At 37.8% G+C, this 22,189-nt stretch overlaps 1 protein-coding gene across 21 annotated transcripts in view; it reads left to right on the forward strand.

The window, feature by feature from the left end:
* Dlg2 (discs large MAGUK scaffold protein 2) overlaps positions 1 to 22,189 on the forward strand; it is a 1,899,378-nt gene that overhangs the window by 1,178,933 nt on the left and 698,256 nt on the right. For 2 of the 21 annotated variants that reach the window (XM_051148932.1, XM_051148938.1), the window contains exon 1: positions 18,406 to 18,570. The exons of 18 other annotated variants lie outside the window; for them this stretch is intronic. In XM_051148932.1, the coding sequence (XP_051004889.1) occupies positions 18,448 to 18,570 (123 nt within the window). In that variant the 5' untranslated portion in view covers positions 18,406 to 18,447. Of the gene's footprint in view, positions 1 to 18,405; positions 18,571 to 22,189 lie in introns of those variants that run through there. One more of the 21 variants, XM_051148936.1, reaches the window with a different exon arrangement.

Consider the following 22,189-nt stretch of genomic DNA (forward strand, 5'->3'; position numbering starts at 1 on the left):
CCGCTGGATTTAAGGAAATGCGGGAATGTGTTGCTAAACTTCCTTGCAGAGATCTTACTATGGACTGTTCCAATGACCTTAAACTGGTCTTTTGGGACCAATTCAGCACAAAACATATCTACCCTAACAGCACTTGGATGTGTTTAAGTACATTTCCTTCTATAAAATGCTTTACCATATTACAGTTTGAAATACTTCAGTGGCACCACACTTTACATAACATAGTCCAAAATTCTTAAAACGATGACGAAGTCCATATATGCTCACACTGGCCCGCTTGAAAATGGTGCCTTCCGGTCTCCCTAATCAATTTATCCATAGAATCATGCCATGTTTTCAATCCACTCTGTACTCTATTCATAAACATTCATTTTATATCAAGTATGATGAGATCAATAAACAAGATATTTTATATTAAGTTCAAAACCTGGTATGATTTAGATGTCACATTATGAAAACAAGATTTATTACTGATAATAAAAGTAGCCTGCAAGAAGTAGGTGCCACACAGGCTTTTTAATAGTTCACAGACATCTCTTATCTTCAAGTGAAGTTGTGAGATTTTCCTGCCTCTGTAGGAAAAGCAAAGCAAAGGTCCAGCAAAGCAAGGACCCTTGGGCTCTTCCTTCTTCAGACCATTTTACATTGGCATCCAGAAGGGCTCTTGAATTCCGGAGGAAACAGTGAGATGACCAGTCTCAGCTCCTTCTTTCTAGCTTCTGCAGTATTCAGTTCCCTTCCCGTGAAGACATTGTGAGTGAAAATATCAGTCCCATAGCACAGATAAGGAAATAGCTTCACAGAATCTTTGCCTAGCTAGATGACTATTTGTGTAGCTTGTACCCAGTAGCAAATTGGCCTACTGTTCTGACATAAGGCCTTGTATTTCTCTGATTAGAGGGCTGTTTATAAAGTTGAATTATATTTGGTTTCCAGAATATAAATGAAAATGTAGATAAATGCCATCATATGAAATATTTGGAAATAAGTTAGAGTGTATATTAGCTGTCAATAATATATTTATCACTCTTTTAAGTCTCTACTGGCAATGTTACATTTTGATTCCTTGACCTCACTCAAGTGTAATATTTAAAATATTTTTGAGAATTTCCAACATGAGTACTGTATATTTACATAATTTCTACCCCTCTCCCTCCATGTGTAATTCTTCCTGTCCTCCTACTCCTCAATTTTATGATCTCTCCTACAGTTATTATCCTTATATTTATATGTATATTTGCATATAGCCATTTAGTGTCCATATGTATTTATATTTATGGATGACCTTTTGAAATTAGATAATTTATCAGGGGACTTTCCCTGAAGATATTTAATTTTTTCCCTCTCTATGCTGTCATTGGTTCTCTAAGCTCCTCATCTAGGAGTAGGGTCACATTGGCAGGTTGATGTTCTGCAGGTGTTGTTTCTGTAGCCACATTGTAGATGTTTCATAGGCACAACAGTCCTGCCATGTCTACTCCACACTAGCAGCAAGTGTTGTCATTCCCTGATCTGTTCATCTTCTGTCTTCCATGATGCCCTCTGAGTCTTAGCATAGCAATGGGCATCGTAGAGGTACCATTTGGAACTGGGCACCTCACTCACTCTAAACAACTTTTCACAATGTGTGTTTCTGAGTTTATTTCTTTCATTTTTATATACCTGATCTCACCCAACCATCCTTTATTTGTTTTTAGCAAATGTTCAGTAATCTTCTCTATATTTGCTTTTTCCCTATACTATTCAGAGTAAATTGTAAGACATCATAAGATCCTTAAATAGTACACTGTAAGGAATTATAAAACAATTCTTGTCAAATGCAAACTATGCTTCATATATGCTGTGTGCTACATATAAATGTTTTTCTAGAAATTGTCATAAAATATATGAGATGATCGTTATCCTTCCCTAATTCTAGATGAGAAAAAAATGCTGTAAAATAATTTAAGCTATTTACTATTACCATGGCAACACAGAGTAAATGGTAGCATTAGACTTCAAAGCATGGCTGATTCACATTGAAATCTGACTTTTTAAATCACTGTGCTACCAAAAGTCTAATTCCTGCTATCTAGAAGATGAGTGCCCTCCTTGGAAATAGAAAAAAATTTATTTTAGTTCATCCCTACAAATAACAAGGTTGAAGGTCCTAAATATATTTCAAGAGGTCTGCTCCTCCCTTTCCCCACTAAATGGGCATGTGCCTATATTATGAGGTCTGTGTATTAAAGACCCAGTACATAAGGACGCTTATGCTGTACTTGGTGCTACTCGATGGATGTTAATAAATGCTGAATTCCATTTCCCTCTTACAAAAATATAATAAATATTCCCAAAGCTTTCTATATTTTTATTTGAGCCTTAGAAGATCATCCACGTGATAATAGGCTGTTATCTCTGTTTTACGTTAAAGAAAATAAAGGCTCAGAAAAGTCAAGAGGCTACATCTGGTTGCACATCCATTACCAACAGCGAAGCAAGGACCACACATTTCTCATCCCTTCTCACTACACTGTGGGTGCCTGTGTCTTTACTGCTGGTGACCAGTTACCTATCAAGGAGAAGGCTCATGAATGAGGTGTCTATTTTGGATTGAGGTTTGTTGGCAGGGTTCAATATGGTTCAGAAGCTGTGGCAGCAGGAGGGGTTCATAACTCCAATGCTTGGGGGTTTACTCACATCTGGGCCAAAAAGAAAGTGGGAGCACTCAGCAGAAGCAATCTCCTTTTCTTTGTAATTAAGGCCAGTACCTCTGCTCATGGGATGGTGCTGCCTACATTTGGGGATGTCCTTCTTCCTTCTGTTAACCCTTCTTGGAAGTGTCTTCATAGGCACACCCCCAGTGTCATTTCTTGGACATTTCTTAACTCAAATTGACAATCACAGATCCAGTTAGAATCCATAAAGTCAGACTACAGAGAATGACCATGAAATCTAAGGAACCGCTATCTATTGACCATAGATGTTTGATCAATCTCCTATCCTCCATTCCCTGGCAAATGTTTTTTTAAAAATCTCTCTATGGAATTAACATGATATTCCTTTAGGAATCTCATTCCCTTTTCTCAGTGAAGGTCATGATCTAAGTTGACATCTACTCCAAATTTTTTGTTTTGCAGCTGTGAGTACTCAGGCTTTACTGAGGGTTATTTTCATAATTGAAGAGAAGCCACACTGACTATCATGGCAGTAAGTAGACAGTTGTTGGGAATAATCTTCCCAGTCGTCCCTGTAAATGAAAACCAGAAAACCTCTTATAAATCCACACTACTGTGTTATTGCTCTGGTTGCCACTCCCGGAGGCCTGTCCATCCAGCAAATCATGTAGCTGTTCTATCTTTGACTGTCTCCCTTTCTTCCAAAATACCTGACACATAAACTAGAAGTAGACGAAGTCAATGAGGACCCACTCATCCTTCACTGGAAGCTTAGAGGATTGGAACTGTAAATCCTGCACTCAAAGTAAATCAGCAAGGCCCAGTAGACACTCTCTGTATTTGATTAGTAATCCTAGTGTGCCTCCTCCCCCAGGCTTCAGGGTTTGGAGTGTGGTTTTAAAAGGCTTACTCTGGAGCAGGAGAGATAACTACTGGTTGGGAGTATGTGCTGCTTCTCCAGATGACTCCAGTTCGTTTCCCAGCTCTCACACTGTATAGTTCACAAGCACTGGAACTGCACCTGTGGGACAGAGGTGGCTCTCTTCTAGCCTTCCTGGCTACTGCATGAATGCCACATACACTGAGCTACACATGCTTGTACACATAAATAAAATTAAAATAGATTTTAAGGGTTGCTCATGACTCTGGGTCTTGTTGGCTCACCTATATAGCAGCACCCTCTTCTAGGCCTTTCACTGGTCTATTATTGCTTTAATGCATTCCAGCAGAGTGAGTTGAGTTGTGTTGCAAATCCTCTGGGCTGCAAAGACTATTTTTCCCTATATATAAAAGGTTAAGATTGCAATTACTTTTTTTTTTTTTGATCCCCTACTGGCAGAGCTTTAATTGTTTTCACTGTATTAAAAACAGGTTGCAAAAGGCCAAAATTTGGTAGGTTTTTATATTTTTCCTAATTCCCTCAAAATAGCTAGAGCCAATATCCTTTAATTCCATTTGTGGCTTTGCCATAGAAGCTGTGTGACCTAATAGCTGTGCTTTTGTCTCCCAGTTTTGAAAGGAGAACTTTTTTTGTTGCATTTTAAAGAACTTAAAAATGAGAAGCTTAAGGATTAACTTTTTAATTAGATATAATGATTAAAAAATCTTCATCACAGCAGTTTTCCTTTCATTATACAGGAAAATAGACAGTTTCTTTTTAATTAGTGTCCCTTGAAATGTTTTCTTAAATGAAATTAATCCTTAATAATAGAAAGACTCCAAAAGACTAGAAATTTGGTGAATGTGTGTGTGTATGTGTGTGTGTGTGTGTGTGTGTGTGTGTGTGTGTGTGTGTGTGTGTGTGTATGAGAGAGAGAGAGAGAGAGAGAGAGAGAGAGAGAGAGAGAGAGAGAGAGAGAGAGAGAGAGAGAGAGAGAGAGAGAGACTGACTGCTGGTTAAAAAGACATTGGTGCATAGTACACAAATATTACACTTCTGCATTTACACTCTTTGAAGTTTCTGTGTGTTGTAAAGCTTCAGGCTTCACTGCATTGCACAGATTTGTGATCGTTGGGTTAGCTGACTCTTACCCATGCCACTGCACATCAGTAAACTCATTACTAACACTTGGTTTTCTGGAGTGCATGATTTGTGACTGTGATGCTAGTCTTTCAACTTTGGAAGAATTTCCATGTCACTTTCTTGGCCTCATAGTGTAATTTCAAACATGCTATGTAGCATGGCATGGAGTTTCCAATTGATGTATTGACATTCTATAAATGGTTTAATTTTAGGGCAGATAGTTCCTAAACTCATGAGTACAACAGTCTTAATTGTATTTCTAGATGTAACTGTCTATTATAAAACCCTTATGGTTCCACATCACCTAGGGCTTACGATGAAGCCTAGATGAATTACATGTGGTCATAGTATTTACTTTTCTAGTCATTTAACAAATTATTCTTAAAACATATTTTCATTATACATAGTCTGTTCTCATAGCTTTTAATCATATGAAGAAATGCATCATCTTTACTTTGGAGCCTTCCTTTTTTCCTTTCTGATAACTCTAATAATATACTGATGGTATCTCAAAAGTATCTATATTTTAGTATTTTTAATCTTCTAACAAAATTATATGTGAATATTCTTTTGATTTTTGTAACAATCCTAAAAGATTTGCAATTGTCGCTCATAATTTATGAGAAAACCAAAGTCTTGGTGATAGTAATCAATTGCCTCAAACTCATGAAGTAAATAATTAATAGAATGGAGATTTGGGGCTATTCTTCCTTTGGCATTATTTTGTCTTAATTGATGTTTTATTGCTTGTAGATTTAATCAAATCATGGACTGTCTCTTTCCATTTTTGTAAAGAGTACATTTCAAAAAAATATCAAGCTCAATCGCTTTGCTTTTTCACCCAGCATACATGCCTTGCCTAGGATCCCCTGCTCTGATCTTTCCTCTGATGACTGTCATCTTATCTCAGAAATGTAACTCCTACAGTCAATATCAATGCTGCATTCACACGAATTCTATGAAAAAAATATTCCTGTTTGTATGTCTGTGTGGAAGAAAAATAGACAATATAAGAGATCTGGAGGAAGGAAGAAGATTGGAGCAAGACAAAAACAAAAACAAAAACAAAAACAAAAGTGGAAGAAATAGGAAAGGTACACAGAAGCTTGGAGGTGTAGCTAAGACTAGTGTCTACTACCCAGGGGAAATATGTTATTTAGAGCAGCAATTCTCTACTCATGTGTCAAACAGCCCTCGCACAGGTATTCCCTAAGACCATTGGAAAACACAGATTTTTACATTATGATTCATAACAGTGTCACAATTACAGTTATGAAGTAGCAACAAAAATAATTTTATGGCTAAGAATCGCCTGAATATAAGGAATTGTATTAAAGGGTCACAGCATTAGGAAGGTTGAGAACCACTGATTTAGATGAGTGAATGGGTTACGTATCTTCAGAGTTGTGACAAGAACTGGGTCAATGAAAATTCGACAGTCCTAATATAGTGTTAGGAAACCAGTCCAGGCCCTGTCTTGACCTCATAACCATAAACACATTCTAATTAATCATATAGGTTAGGTGTTAATGGTGCCTATGAACTAGTAAGATGATGCAAATGTGACATATTGACAGATATTAATGGTACGTCCATAAAATTATGGGTATTTTCAGAAGAGAAATAATCACTAAAGATTGATTACAATTGTTGACCTATTTTATGTGAGGCATATGAACCAATTCATTTAATTCTTCCCCAGGCTAGATGGCAATACTATTTTCAACTAGTTGAAAGACAAGGCACCTTTTATAGAGTAACGCCATGGTGAATATAAAGTTAGAAATCACAAAGCTAAAATGTTGACAAAAAAAAAAAAGTCTACCTCTGGATCTTACACTTTTAAATAAGCTCTGTGATTCTTCAGGCAAAGGATGAGCTTCAATTCCAGCCGGTGAGTGGATGGAGGCAACCCAGGACCAACCTGCAAGGCTCTTCTCTGTGGCCCAGGAGCACCTTGAGTCAGTTCCACCCCTCAGCACTATGCTTTACCCTCACTCAGAAACCACATTGGCTGTCTTAGTCCCTAGTACATGGTTGGTTGACTTTCCTGTCAACCTTTTAGCTTTGTGATTTTTAACTCTATAGACACCGCGAAGTTACTCTATTAAATAAAGTACCTCATCATAAAACTAGGATTGATATTAAATAAAGTGCTATACATGTCAGATACTCATATTTTCACGTATATGGAATACATATTCATATATATGAAAAACATGAGGAGCTGAAACTTACAGATCCTTATAAATATCTTAGAAAAAAAGTGTATTGGGCATGCTGCAGCTGCTATTTGAGAGAATTTAAGTTTTTAATAGAGTTTTCTGCTTGGCCATACTTAGGCAGCATGGAAGTAAAAGATAATTTTAATCAGCCACCCTCAGAGGTTCTTTCATGTTCCTGTTAGCACTTCTTCGATGCCTTCATCAAGACCAGAGTCTCTTAGCCTATTGTGTCATTACTTTCTTCAAGCTGCTTACTAGAACGGACCACAAGGTTAAGAGTACCATGAAAGCATATTCACTAAGCTTTTGAAAAGCAGTCTTTTCTTTCTATTTCCCACAAAACTTTAACTGTGCCTCTCATATTTAATATGATATTAGAATTTAAAGTCATTAGGCTAAAGCTTCATAGGGTATCATGGTGATATTAGCCCTGCAATAGTGCTAGGTGTATATTTCTATAGTGTCAGAACAAAGTGTAATTGAGATCTTGGAAAGAAGAGAAGCAAGCTACTCTGAAAAGGCTAAAACTCTGAGTCATGATGGTAAAATGATACACACAGAAAAGAACTAAGGTTCAAATTTGAGCTTTACTGTCCTAGTTTACTTTTCTTTTACTATGATAAAATATTTGATCCAAACCAACTTGATGAAGAACAAGTTTATTTGACTTACATGTCACGATCCATCATGGAGGAAACCCGAGGCGGGGATGAAGTGGACTGGATACATGGACTGAAGCAGGCGCCGCAAAGGAGCACGACTTATTGGTTTGCTTCCTGTGGCTTCCTCAGATTACCCAGAGTACTTTAGTATACAACTGGGGATACTGTCAAGGGGTGGCATCCCTCTCAATGGACTGGGACCTCCCATATCAGTCACCACTGTTATTATAGAAAATACACCACAACTATGATCTCAAGCCAATATGATAGAGTCAGTTCCTCAAATAAAGTCCCCTCTTCTGGGGGACTGTAGCTGTCTCAAACTGATAAGAACTAACCATCAAATTTACCATTTAAAAAATGAGTTTCGTGTTTAAAATTATGTGTGTATGTGAGTAGCTGTGTGTTGGTTTGTGTGTGTGTGTGTGTGTGTGTGTGTGTGTGTGTGTGTGTGTGTGTGTGCAGATGCAGTAAAGGGCATCAGATTCCTGGAGCTGGAGTTATGGGCAGTTATGAGCTGCCTGACATGGGTGCTGAGAGCCAAAATTGGCTACTATGCAAAAATAGTATATGCTTTTCCCTGATGAGTTGTATCTCAAGTGCCAGTACGTACCCTTGCTTAGTGGGTGTGTGATTCAGGGCTTTTCACTTAGCTACTTACATGTCATGTGTCTTTTATTTCAGTTTAACCATAGAATTTCTGATTCTGACTGTGTAGGTAATAATAAAATTCATTTGCGTATTCATTGAGTACCTCATACCAGATATGAGGTGTGTGCATGTGCACGTGCACGTGTGTACACATAGGTGCACTCATCAGTACATGTACATATGCAGGCGTGCATGCATAGATACAGATGTACAAAATGTATGTGTTTGAATTTTTAACAAATATATATATATATGTATATATATATATATATATATGAAATAAAAGATAAATGAACTACGTAGTTACTTTGTGTTTGCTGCAATACAGTTGGGAGTTTAAAAATAATGTTAAGATCTCCCTTGTAAAAGTCACCAAATTAAAAAACAGAGTTTTGGAAGTCATATAAAGCTAATATGGTTCTCAACTGTATATGACACTACGTCTATTGACAATTGGTGACATCTGTTGTCACAGCTAGGCATAGGAATAGTATTGCCATCTAATAAATTCCAAGCCTTCTACCATGCAGGCCAGAAGTAAAACCTAAATAAAAACAAACAAAACAAAAGCAGGAGACTTCATGCATCCCTAGTTTTCATACACCCACCCTGAAACCCTCATTTCCCTTAACCTTGCCGGCTGGTTTCACTTGAACTTTCAACTCCCTGTATTTATGACTAACACCAGTACTAACCCCAGCAGACATGGGTTACTAAGTGGAAATTTCAGTAGCAGGCACAGGGTACCTCCCAGGATCACTCTTCTGAAAGGCCCCAGAGACACCAAAAGAACACAGACTAGAGCAATTATTCCTGCTTGACCCCTGTAATGAGATAGTAAGAACCTATTGCTTATTGAAGAACTGGCATGGGCCTGTGGGCCGATACCCAGATGGGCAATTGACACAGGATATTGGGTACAGGTAAACTCAGTCCATGCAAAGCACAGAAAGTCATGATGAAGTGGACATGAGTACTCAGAGTGAAAGGAACCTCACTGTAGCAACTAAGTGGAAGGAGTTGGAGTTTACCAGATGGGGAAGATAAAGAAGGGACACACCTGGTGGGTGGGAGAAATCAAGGTTCCATTTGAAGTGTGAAGGCTGAGAGATGTGTGAGATATCTGACTAGAGATGACCAGCACACACAAGACATCCAGTTCAAAATAAAAAGAAAAAAATCTAGGCCAAGAATATGAGCAAAGGGACCATAAATGTGACTTTGGAGAAGAGAAGCAGCAGGGAGGAGAAATTACTGCCAATCACAACATATGCTGCAAATATAGGATTTTTTTTTTTTTTTTTTTTTTTTTTGCCATTTTCAGGGACTTTTTTAAAAATCAGTTTTTAAAGAATTCTGTAGAACATATTTTGATCATCTTCACCCTTTACCCCCAACTGCTCCCAAATTCACCGCCATTTCCTGCCCACCAAACTTTGTATTTTGTGTCTTCATTGTCTTAAACATCCATCAAGTTCAATCTAGGCTTGTTTAAAGCTGGCGCATATATAGCTCTCCACAAGGCTGTGGGAGACCCACCAGGGGTCACAGTCTTAAAGAAAATTGACTCTCCCTCTCCCTGAGGTTATCAGTTGTCATTAGCTTCTCAGATCAGGGTGGACCTCATGCCATCTCTCTTCCTTTTTGTTGGGGTTTGGTCTGGCTCGGCGTCACAAATCTTTTGTGCATGCTGTCACAACTGCTGTGCATACCTATGTGAAGCTGTTGTGTCCAGGTGACACTGTCATCTTGTAGTTTTTCACTACCTCTGGCTCCTACATTTTCTACTCTGAGTCTTTCGGGACGTGCTGTGTGATACAGATGTTCCACTTAGGGCTGCGCATCCCTCAGTCTTTTATTCTCTAAACCTTGGCCAGCTGTGGGTCTCTGTTACTCACCATCAAGTGCAAATCCAAACATCTGTGATGAGAGTTGAGAGACCCATTTTTCTATAGGTAAAACAGTAAGGTATTAGGAGTCAAGTTAATTCTGTGTCCATTTAGCAAAATGATACTATTAGGCTCTCCCCAAGGTGCTATGAAGAATTGTTTAGTCCCTTCTTCTTGACCTGATAATGGTGCCAGGTACAAGTTTCATCTTGTGGAGCAGAACAAAAAGCCAATCAGAAGGCAGTTGTTTTGCACCCATGATGTTCTTGCCATCCTTGTACCAGTGGGCATGCTTGTCAGGCCAGTCATTACCATAGCTGATAGGGTTCATAGGTTGGTGAGACTGATCCTGACTTTTTACTTTTTCTTCTCCAATAATGTGAATAGTGCCTTCTAGCCCTTCAAAAGCAAACCAGTAGAGACAATGTGTCTTGTTTGATTTCTCCATACTCCATGACTTATTCTTAACAATGTTTGGTTTTTTTTTTTTTCATTAAGTTATAGAGGGTAATCAATACCACTTGCAATGACTTATAGTATTCACTGGCCAACAACTCCACAAAAGTAACCCATCCTGGATCCTGGTTAGTGTCTTAGGAGGGATGTTGTTACCCATTTATAGAGAAACTATATGTGTGTGTGTGTGTGTGTATTTCTGTGTGTGTCTTAAGTTCACCTACCATTTTACCCTAGTACATTCATGAACACCTAACATCATCAAAATGTGGGGGGTCACTCTTTTAAACTGGAGAAAGTAGCTTAGATGTCAGTCTTTTAAATAAATATAATAATGGCCAAATATACAGTAGACTGTTTTAAATATATAAGATCCTGGTGAATATATTAAAACATGGTCCAACTAATAGTAACAATCCATCAAATTCCTTATATATTCTCAGGCACTGTACTAGAGCTCCCTACATGGGGCATTCTGCTCTCTGAGCTAAGCACTTAAGAAAGATGAACCAATAATATTCAGAATAATTACCTATCATTGGTCATATATATATATATATATATATATATATATATATATATATATATATATATATATATATATAAGTATCCTTAATCACAGAATTATTGTTTACTAAATTAAATAAAGTAGTTTCATAGACATCAGCAGCACTTGCTGTATACCAGGGCTGCTGCAGATTTGCAAGTGTAACTCATTTAACCCTCAATATTTCTGTGAAGCAAGAGCTCCAGAGTGATAACAGCGTCTAGTTCACATAACTCACAGGTAGAGAATCAGGTTACCTTACCATCTGTGAGCCCGTTTCTCCTCATGTATATTAGGAATGGGGGTATAGTAGGAGGTAGTTTTCAGAGAGAAAATTACAGGCTGTATCTTTGTCATTTTAGTACCATTAATAATGTCACTATTACACTCACATTGGTTCAGATAGTAATACAGAACAACCAGAAATTTTAAGTTGGTAGCTTCAAGCCTTTCTTCCTGGAGAGAGAGTCCTAGCTTCTGTGTCATTCAGAATTCCATATTGCAGTACATAGCCTTTTGGAAATTAAGACCACTGAGAAGTGCTTAGTTAAGGGGAAAATGGGATTACAGAAGGTTAGAATGTGTTTACATAGCTATATATTACAACTGCGTGATGCTTGAGGCCTTGCGGGGTCTGATCCTTTAATGGTGTAGATAAATAAAGATTGTCAAAGGAAAACTATTTTTTCAAATTTTATTTTATTAATTTATTCATATTACATCTCAACTGTTAGCCCACTCCTTGTATCCTCCTATTCCTCCCTCCCGCTTCCCCCCTACTCCCCTCCCCTATGACTGTGACTGAGGGGGCCCTCCTCCCCCTATATATGCTCTTAGGGTATTGAGTCTCTTCTTTGTAACCTGCTATCCTTCCTCTGAGTGCCAAAAGCAAAACTATTGATCCAAGAGAGACACACCTTGTTTCAAAGTTTGCCCCTCAGCCCTTCTGACTAGGCTGGTCTGGACGCTCTGCTCTTCTTCTACTGGAAGGCCATTGATCTCTAAATCTCTCTCCAACCACAGTTCCCAGAGAGAAAGTTTAAATTATAAGATTATAACATGGTATGATTAAAAACCTGTCACTTAGGATAAAAAATTAGGAGTATGAGTCTTTCTCATGGTTCCAGGAACATTTAAAGAAAAATTTAAAAATAACTTCAGCAAGGTACAACTTGATAAGTTTTGACACATTCAGCCATTTATTCAAGACAGTGATCTTACCCATCACCCCCCTAGAAGTTCCTGTATTCACCTTTCCAACCCCTATATCCAGCTTCCTCTCCTACCACCTCTGACCCCAGCCCAGGCGGCTACTATTCTCTATTCTGTCATCCTGCCTGAAAATTTTATATAAAAGGATTCACTCAGTGTTCACCATTTGATCAGTTTGAAATATATCCATTTTGTTACATCTATCAGTAGTTCAGTCCTTCTTGTTGCACGATAGTATTCTGTGTGAGTATGACACAAAATGTTTGTCTGCTAACTTGTAATGATACTATTTATCTTATGGGTGTTAAAACCACAATAACTATAAATATTTGTAACATTCGGCTGGCTCATGTTTATTTGTCTGGCATAAATGCTTTCAAAGAGTAGAATGCTTAACTTACAGAGTAGGGTTACATGTAAGTCCTCAATGAACGCTCAGCTATTCTAGAGAGCTTGTGCAATTATACAGTCGCACAGTGTAATTAGAATTCCAAAACTCTACATCTTTCATTAGTAGTTATTTCACTAGGTGCGTCACAATACTTGACCATGGGTTCAATTACGCTTTGCGTAATAACTCATTTTCTTCATCACCCTCCCATGCTTACATGATGATTGTATATCTACAGGGTTGAATTATCTACTCAGAGCTTCTCATTTTGATTTTACTATTTCCTTTTTATTCAGAATTTACATTTTGAGTTTCTCTGTCTACATTATAGATACGTCCATCATCAAATATATGACTCCAAGTACTTTCTTGCACCCAGTTGCTTGCCTGTTTCTTTCCTTTTCCCCTTTTTATTGAAATCTATTCTTCTCTCACATAATATAGCCTGATTACATTTTCCTCTCCCTCTACTCCTCCTAATCTGTCCACACCTCCTCTTCCATCCAGATCTCCTCCCTTTCTGTCTTCCATTAGAAAAGAGGAGACTTCTAAGAGATAATAATAAAGTTCAACTAAATAAAATATAATATGATAAAACAAAACCATTACATATAAGTTGGACAAGATTTCTTTTTCAAAAAGAAAAAGAACCCAAGAGAAGGCACATGAATCCACTCATTTGCACACTCACAAATCCCATGAAAACACTAAACCTGAAGCCATAGTTTATATGCTGAGGACTCATGCAGATTCATGAATGGCCTGTCCATGCAGCTTCAGTTTCTGTGAGCTCACATGAGCTTTGATCATGTTGAATTCAGGGGTTTTGTGTTCTTGGTGGCCTTTATCTTCTCTGGCTCTTACCTTCGTGCTGCCTGCCTTCTCTTCTGTGGGGTTTCATAAGCTCTGAGGAAAGGGATTTGATAGAGACATCCTATTAGGGCTGAGTGTTCCAAGGTCTCTCACTCTCTGCAGCTCTGTCTGGCTATGAGTCTGTATTACTTCCCATCTGTAGCAGGAGAAAGAGTAACTGATGACGGCTGATCAGGGCACTGATCTATAAGTAGAGCGGAATGCCATTAGAGAGTTATTATATCATTATATTTTTTGTTGTTGTTGTTTTAGATCCATAGTATATTTCTTTAACACTGTTTTTAGTAACAGTAACTTTCAATTATCAATTTTTCCTTTCTTCTTGGATTGTGTTTTAGATATTATACCTAATCCATGTCCTGACAATATTCCCTTACATTTTCTTTTGGACACTTTATTTATAATTAGCATGTAGATGTATAATCCATTTGAAAGAAGACATGTAGATTAAAGTTTGTTATTTTGCATATTGGATCACCAATATTTCAAATATCATTATTTTTAAAAGTTTGTCTTTTCTCCATTGAATGGTCCTGTGCCTTTGTTGAAGATCTGCCGTCTATATATCTACATATCAAGATAATGGTATTGGTTTTTATTCCTCTGGTTTTCATTTTCCTTTTTAAAGGTTTCTTGTTACTTCTGGGATTTAGGTTGGGATTGTGTTCGGTCTATGAGTTAATTTTCAATCTATTGCACCATTACAGTAATAAACTCTTGAAATTTATTCTTTAAAACTGGGCTATTACTTAATGGTATAGTACTGATGTGGCATTAGAAAGTCCCTAGATTCAGTCTCAGTCTCTAGTATATGGACACACACACACACACACACACACACACACACACACACACACACACATCATGAGAAACATTTTCCATAATATATCCACTCTTGGAAAATAATACACCGTATTTGAAAAGAATGTGTGAATAACAGAATTTGACAAGAATAGCAAAGGCTATTGTATGTATCATATTGAGCTGCATTCGCTCACATGTATGATAGGTTTTCTCTAGGTATTCCAGGTTTTCAGTCTACTTTAGTTATTCAGAGAAAGTACTGGTATCTGTGACTATAATAATTTACTTCTCCACTTTTCCTTTCTGCTTTTCCTCTTTTTAAAATCCACTTTTTAAAAATATAAGTACACTGGGCTACACCCACCTTTCCCTCTATGATGTGTGCAAGTTTCATCTGTAGGAGGAGGTTGAAGAAGTGGCACCTTCTTTCTTTCTCTTGGAGTTCATTATTATTTGCCGTTTTATGTCCATCATTGAAATCTTGTCATTCAGACAGTTGGTCCTGGTTTGGGTTATTTTGGTTGAAAGAATTAATCTAGGCTCCATTACTTCAGTTTTACTATGCGTATGATTGTCATGCAATCATAGGGAAACCACATACAAGCAGAAAGTACTTAAGTGCACATCTTTTTGTATGTGATACACTGGGCAGCACTAACTGGGCTTAGTGGGCTATTTAAAAACAGAGACCCGCGTTTCAGAGGAGGATGCCTTTCAGGAGGTATCATGGGGGTTGGAAGAGAGAAATGGAGCTAGACATGATCATCTTTAGAAATAATGTGTGTGTGTGTGTGTGTGTGTGTGTGTGTGTGTATTTCTCACAAATAAAGACAATTTTTTTAATTTTTTATTAATTTATTCTTGTTACATCTCAATGGTTATCCCATCTCTTGTATCCTCCCATTCTTCCCTCCCTCTCATTTTCCCCTTATTCCCCTCCCCTATGACTGTGCCTGAGGGGGATTTCCTCCCCCTGTATATGCTCATAGGATATCAAGTCTCTTCTTGGTAACCTGCTATCCTTCCTCTGAGTGCCACCAGGTCTCCCCCTCCATGGGACATAGTCAAATGTGAGGCACCAGAGTTCGTGTGAAAGTCATACCCCACTCTCCACTCAACTGTGGAGAATGTCCTGTCCATTGGCTAGATCTGGGTAGGGGTTTAAAGTTTACTGCTTGTGTTGTCCTTGGCTGGTGCCTTAGTTTGAGCGGGACCCCTGGGCCCAAATCTGCCTATCATAATGTTCTACTTGTAGGTTTCTAGGACCCTCTGGATCCTTCTACTTTGCTATTCTCCCATGCTTCTCTCATCTAGGTGGAGAGTGGGAACTGACTCTGACACAAACTCTGGTGCCCCATATTTGACCACTTCCCTTGGTGGGGAGGCCTGGTGGCATTCAGAGAAAGGATAGACAGGCTACCAAGATGAGACTTAATAGCCTATGATCATGTAGTGGTAGATGAGGTCCTCCTAGGTCACTGACATAGGGGAGGGGAATAGGGTAAAAGCAGGAGGTAGGGAGGAACGGATGAATACAAGGGATGGGATAACAACTGAGATGTAATCTGAATAAATTAATTAAGTAAATTTAAAAAATTAATAATAGTCCAATCTCAATGTTATGCCTATAGGGCTTGGTTCAGGTTTTCTCTTCATGGTGTCACATTCCTTCTGAACATTATCAATGTCCCCTTTTCACTCTGCCCCATTTCTCACCCTTCTGTTGTCTCTTTCACCAACCTGCCTTTGCATATTCTATTTCTTCCTCAACTTCAAGCTCTAGTTAGGTGCAGGATGTTCATGAGACTCTCCTGATCTCCTCATAGATGTTTTATTTGGGTTTTCATTGTGATGAGCTTAGTTTATACCTGTCCTTTACAAACATTTAGATTTTAGGCTTGCCTTCTTGTTTGTACCAATCTTTCATCTTTCCTATTGCACTTAATATTCCTTAAGAATGGATGCAAATTTTTATATGTCCGTTGCTCAAATAGTTATCACAAAACATTGCACACAGGAAATGCTTCACTTGGATGTAAAAAAAGTGAATACCTGTGTTAATAGAGACTTGAAGAACATTTTGTCTTTACTTTTTATAGGTAGATTGAGTTCTCTAACATTTTGTATTCAAAGAGTAAGAAAAAACAGCATTTTTTGGTAGCTTCTGGTCAATGTATGGATAAGGTCTGTCTAGCAAAAGGCATGAATTGGATTCAGAAAGAGCACTCTGAGATTATGGTCCTGTTTTGCTCAAGGAAATTAGAAAAGATAGGTTAGGATTTTGGAAGATGGCTCTAAAAACATAAGCATTTATGTTCCAGTCACTTCCTGAGAAATTCAGAAGGCTTACTAGTGAGAGAATATTTTCGGGAAGTTGTGGGCTGACCAGCCGATGGTGTTTGAAGCAGCAGCATGTGACTGGGGCAGATGGGAGTGGATAAGGGCAGAGGAGGGACTGTGGGTGTGAGCTGAACAGAACGCCATCAACGAGGAAAAGAAAAGGTTGGCTGAATTGATTTTGAAAAGCAGCCTGTCTGATGGCAATAGCCTTATGATGTATACTCGCGGTACTAAGGAAAACAATCTTACCAATTATCCCAGGTAGAAATTCCTGAAAGGTCAATTGTAACTCCAGTTCCTTCAGTTTAAAAGTTTAAAGAACCCACAATGTAAATGAGATAAGAAAAATCCAGGTATCAGTTTGGGGGACTTTTATACTACAAGGTCATTATTATGAACAAATGCACCATCACCAGAGTACAAAGACAGAAAAACTAGGTAACCCAAATCATGCAGGTCTTCCAAAAATAATACAGCAGAAATCTTTCATTTGTGCTATCTGGCTCCTTCCTACACTCACACCTTGCTTTCCATGCTTTGGGATTTTTAGGTCAATTGAATGTGCAGTGTAATTGTTGTGTTATATATTTTTCTCCATTTGCCTCTCTCCTCTCACAATGCGTCAATAAACATAGTCACTGTTGGCTGTGAAACTGGCTTTGAGCATCTGTGTTCCTTCCCATCTTGCTACAACTAACTCAGCACTTCCTTCAGAATGCTTTCACCCTACCTCAGCGATCCCTTAAAGGCTGTAGGGACTGTGGCAGGCTGCAGTCTTTAGGGAAGGAAAATCGGACTATAATATATCTTGAAAGTCTATTCATATTGTGTTTAGTGGCTGTTATTTGTTGTTAAAGTACACAGATATGTTTCTTTGGAATTAAAAAATTCTAGCTCTGTGCAGACCAGCCATACATAGGTCCCAAGAATACAGGAAGCCCTGGCTCTCCTTACATTATCTCTGTGAATGCTATCTAAAACAAGAAGTAAATATGACTGTCTCCCTATGCATAAGCAGCACAAAGTTCTTCTAAATAGATACTTTTAAATTCTAAAATATTCAGCTGCCCTTATTTGATTATCATAAGCTTTCTGACTAGATCTTAAGGGATAATATCAGATAAGCAACTTGGGGTGTGGTAAGGTGATAATACACTGCAAAAGAATTATATCTTTCTATATCTTAACTTAGACAAGAGCTGGAGATAAAGACAGTGTGAGTGGGTGTGTATCTCTCACCTAGCAGACAAGCACTGGTACCTGGCTACATACATAAATGTGTGTATATTGTCCATTTGCTGCCATTTTACTAGTTTTCACTCAGATTCTACCTCTGTGGCCTGCCACCCAAAGCTTGTGGTAGAAGTATTTTTCACCACTCTCTTCCTCCTACTTCTTTCCCCCCACACACTTATGGTATGTGTGGTTTTGCCAGACCCATATGAAGATAGGGGAACACTGATGGGATTGCATTTCGCTTTTCACAAGTGTGGGAATGAAAATACTTCCCAATGAAAACATCTGTCTCTGTTCAAGTCACGCCCAGTTATCCCCCGCCCCAAAGAAATGTTCTGATTAACTTTTTTTTTTTTTTTTTTAAGTCTTAAGATAGCAGTTTGTGTAGCCGATCTAATTAAGAAGTTTATGTAACAGATCTGCAGGGTTTTTTTTTTTTTTTTTTTCCCTTCTTCAACTGGGTTCTTTGAGCTCAGTTTGAATGTTACCAGCTTTCAATATGCAACGGCCAAGTGTTTCCCGAGCTGAAAATTATCAGCTTCTGTGGGATACGATCGCTTCTTTAAAACAATGCGAAGAAGCTATGCAACACGCTTTCATTCCGGTAAGGAAAATGCCTTACTTACTTACTTAGGGATTCTTTTATTCATCTCCTTCATTCTCGTCATGTTAGAAAGAAAGGCATTCTGTATATTTAAGGATGTATCATCTCTGTAGTCCTCGCTATGGATAAATGCATGTCTGTTCCTGTTTACCTTATACTTGATAAGGTCAAGTATTGATCAGGGAGAAAGATTAACAGTGGTCTAAATTATCACCATGGGGATGACGACTTCTAATAGTGGCATGCACTAAAGATGAATATAGTACTGATACTTCTTGCACTAATATTTGAAATTACTTGATTTTACACAAAAAAAAGTACTCTTGGATCTGGCTATGAAACCCACTATCAATTAGCTTTCAATTTTGTGTCCTAGTCTGATTTGAGTAAAGCCCACATTATAGGCTCTCTTAAGAAGTATAATCATTTCTTCGGTAGAGATGCTATGCTTACATATCTGTAAACAAGCCTGATAGGATCTATAGATACACAAAGTTACTCAATAAATGAAATTTTCTTGTTCCATCTTGTAGAAATGATTTCTGTTCTTGCAATTTATACAGCAAGGGGTATGATATTGGTCAGATTTGATAAGTGAGGTGACTTGAACAATATATAGCAGAAAATGGTTAAAGTTGATTTAATGTGGTGTTGAAATTTTAAGATAACAATTGAAGAATGATACAAAGTTCTTTAAAAGTCATGACAAAAGTCCTCCACTAAAATATATTTCTTCTGGCATAGGAACTCAAGAGAAATGCTTCTTTCCACAAGTGAAAAATCCTAATATTTTTTAAAGATCAGATTACTCTCAAACTTGTCATATTGAACATAATCATGATATTCTCTGCATTTTAAGAATCACTTAAGTGTTTCAAAGACTGCCATATATGAGTTTCCCCTATTTGTACTCTGTGCTCTTATTGGATGACTCTGGGCTCATCCTGAACACCAACAGCATAAGACAGAGTCTCTGTAAAGAATTTTAAAAGTGGTGTTTAGAAGTTCTCAGGACCATATGAAGTTAGGACGATTCTGCTTGAACTGAAACAAGTGCATTGTTTGTTTCTATGGTTGTCAAACTCGTCTTTCTTTGTTTTATCAAGAAAAGTTTGATATTCCCCAAGGACCTCCAGTACTTACTTTTTAGGCAATGGTCTCTTAGACATAGTGCTTTCCTCATTCATGGCTGCTAGTAGAAACCACTAATGTATCATCAAACATATTTATGTATTTTATTCTTGGTCTTCCTGATATTTTGTTATTTCTCAGAGAGAGGTGAAAAGGAAAGTTAGAAAAAGAAACTGATATTTGCTTATTTTCTATTTTTCTATCTCGAAATCTGTGACTCCACAGATTCATCTTTAGTCTCAGAGTTTAACACAGTGCCTGACACAAAAGAATGCTTGGTGGGCATTCGAGGAAAATCTAATTCAAAATTAGGAATTTCAAGTTGCTTCATGGCACTTTATCAGTAATTTTGTTCATATTGAACCTCATAAAATTAATTATATCTGAACCAGTGTAGTCAAAAAAATTCTTTATCTGGTCATTGCAGAAAATATAGTGGCGCAAACAGTTATACCTTAATACATGGAAAATGTTCCTATGTAGAACACAGCTGTCAAGTCACTTCTGATGTCTCATGAGCTACTCTGTCTTCCACTCTATCTGTCGCCAAAATCTGCTAGTGTACCCATACACAAAAACACACCAAAGTGCCGTTTTGGTGTGAAGCTACTGGGAAATTTCTAATGCTTCAGAGACCGTCTAATACCTCCAAAGATTTAGGGAATGTATACTATCACAATTTGTGAAAAATACTTTAAGAAACTGTGGCTAATTTTAAAATTACAAGTTAAGATAGTGAAGTTTAAATTGAGCATCAGTACACCTGTAATCACAGCACTCAGGGAGGCAGAGGCAGGGTGATCTCTGTGAGTTCAATCCCAGCCTGGTCTATACAGGGAATGCGGGACCGCCAAGGCTACACAGAGAAATGCTGTTCTGAAAAATAAAATAAATAAATAGTAGATAGATCATAGATAGATAGATAGAAAAATAGATAAGTAAAGCCTTACTTTAATTTGATCAATTTTAGATCTTAAAAAAATGACCCTGTCCCCAAATATATATACTCTATAGGCTTGTGATTTGTATTTTATATATTTATATGTGTATTTCATTTCAACTTAATGATAACCTTCACTGTGTGGATAAATTACAATCCTGTGCTCGTTCTGTCATATTAAAGAAATGACAGTTTGTTTTGGCTCAGATAATTGTCCCCCATAAAAATAATCCTAACCATTTTAAGTTAAATGTTTTTGAAATTAATGTTGTATGAGAAGTACAGATGCATATCAATTGTGCTGATCTCAGGGAAACTGGCCTGAACAGCTCCCAAGCAGGTAAATGCTCTTGCCTGTGTGCACAGTGACTGTGTGGATTCTGAGCAAGTGATGAGAATGGCCTGGGTCATAGATGTTCCGGATGATTTCTCACACATCCTGACTATACAGGAGATCTCAGTCAATACAGTTCTGTGGACTAATAACAGCCCTTATGCATAATATAAAACTATAGGGTAGTCTACTCCCATACAGTCTAAAATTCACCATGGTGACAATGAACTTGGACTAGCCAATACCTGTATCATATAACTCAAAAATAGTTTTCAGAGAAGATAGAAACCAAACTGTGACACTCCTCAATTTCAGCATTGACTCACAAATCAGACCATGCCTATAGTGATGAAATAGAAATCAAGTCAGTTTCTGTAGGTTCGTCTGCTAGACCCAATGGGGCCCTGAGTTCAAAGTAACAACAAAGATTTCCCCCCCCCATATCTTTCGGTATTAAGTGTTTGGCCCATGTAAGCTAATAAATATTGAATGCAAACGGGAGTAAACATTTTCCATAAAATCTTAGTAACTCAATCTATCATGGAGCTTTGGGGGCATCTTCTAGTATCTCTGGGTATCAGACAAACCTGAGGCTTTTGTGTTTTGTTAAAATGATTCCATACATTTATGAAATAGCCCAATAGCTAGGAGTTCTGTTTCATAAAGATGTGTCTGTGTTTTTATTTACTTATCAGTTTGTTGAGCTCATGCTCTTGTTCTGGAGCCCCTGGTACCTATCTTCCAGGCACTATCCTGGGCCCAAGATAAAGGCACAGATACTTACATTTCTGCTGGGTACTATCACTTCTTAAGAGATTTCATTACCTCTGGACTAAACGGTTCTCACTGCCTCTTCCTGTAGTGTTGTTTTCCTTTATGTTAGTCATCATGTTGGGACTTAGTAAAGTCATTCATTCTGGGATTCCATAGGTTATTAGTGCTTTGTATCTACCCATCTAACTACTAGGCACTAGGCTTTTATTAATTAAAGACCAGGTGCAATGGTATTTATTCACCTAGTTCAATATTCTTGTTCTCAGTTCAAGTTTCTCGACAGTCATACCTCTTTCCTCCTCCCATGCCAGTAAATTCAAAGTACCTCAAGTGGCTTCCTGTACTGACTAACAAACTATCTTGTAACACTTGCCAGTGAGTGACCAGTGAGGCAGAGGTAAATTGCAGAGGGCAAAGAAAGAACAAGGCGAGAGAAAAGA

Source organism: Acomys russatus, chromosome 7 (genome assembly GCF_903995435.1).
Source record: "Acomys russatus chromosome 7, mAcoRus1.1, whole genome shotgun sequence".
Classification (NCBI taxonomy): domain Eukaryota; kingdom Metazoa; phylum Chordata; class Mammalia; order Rodentia; family Muridae; genus Acomys; species Acomys russatus.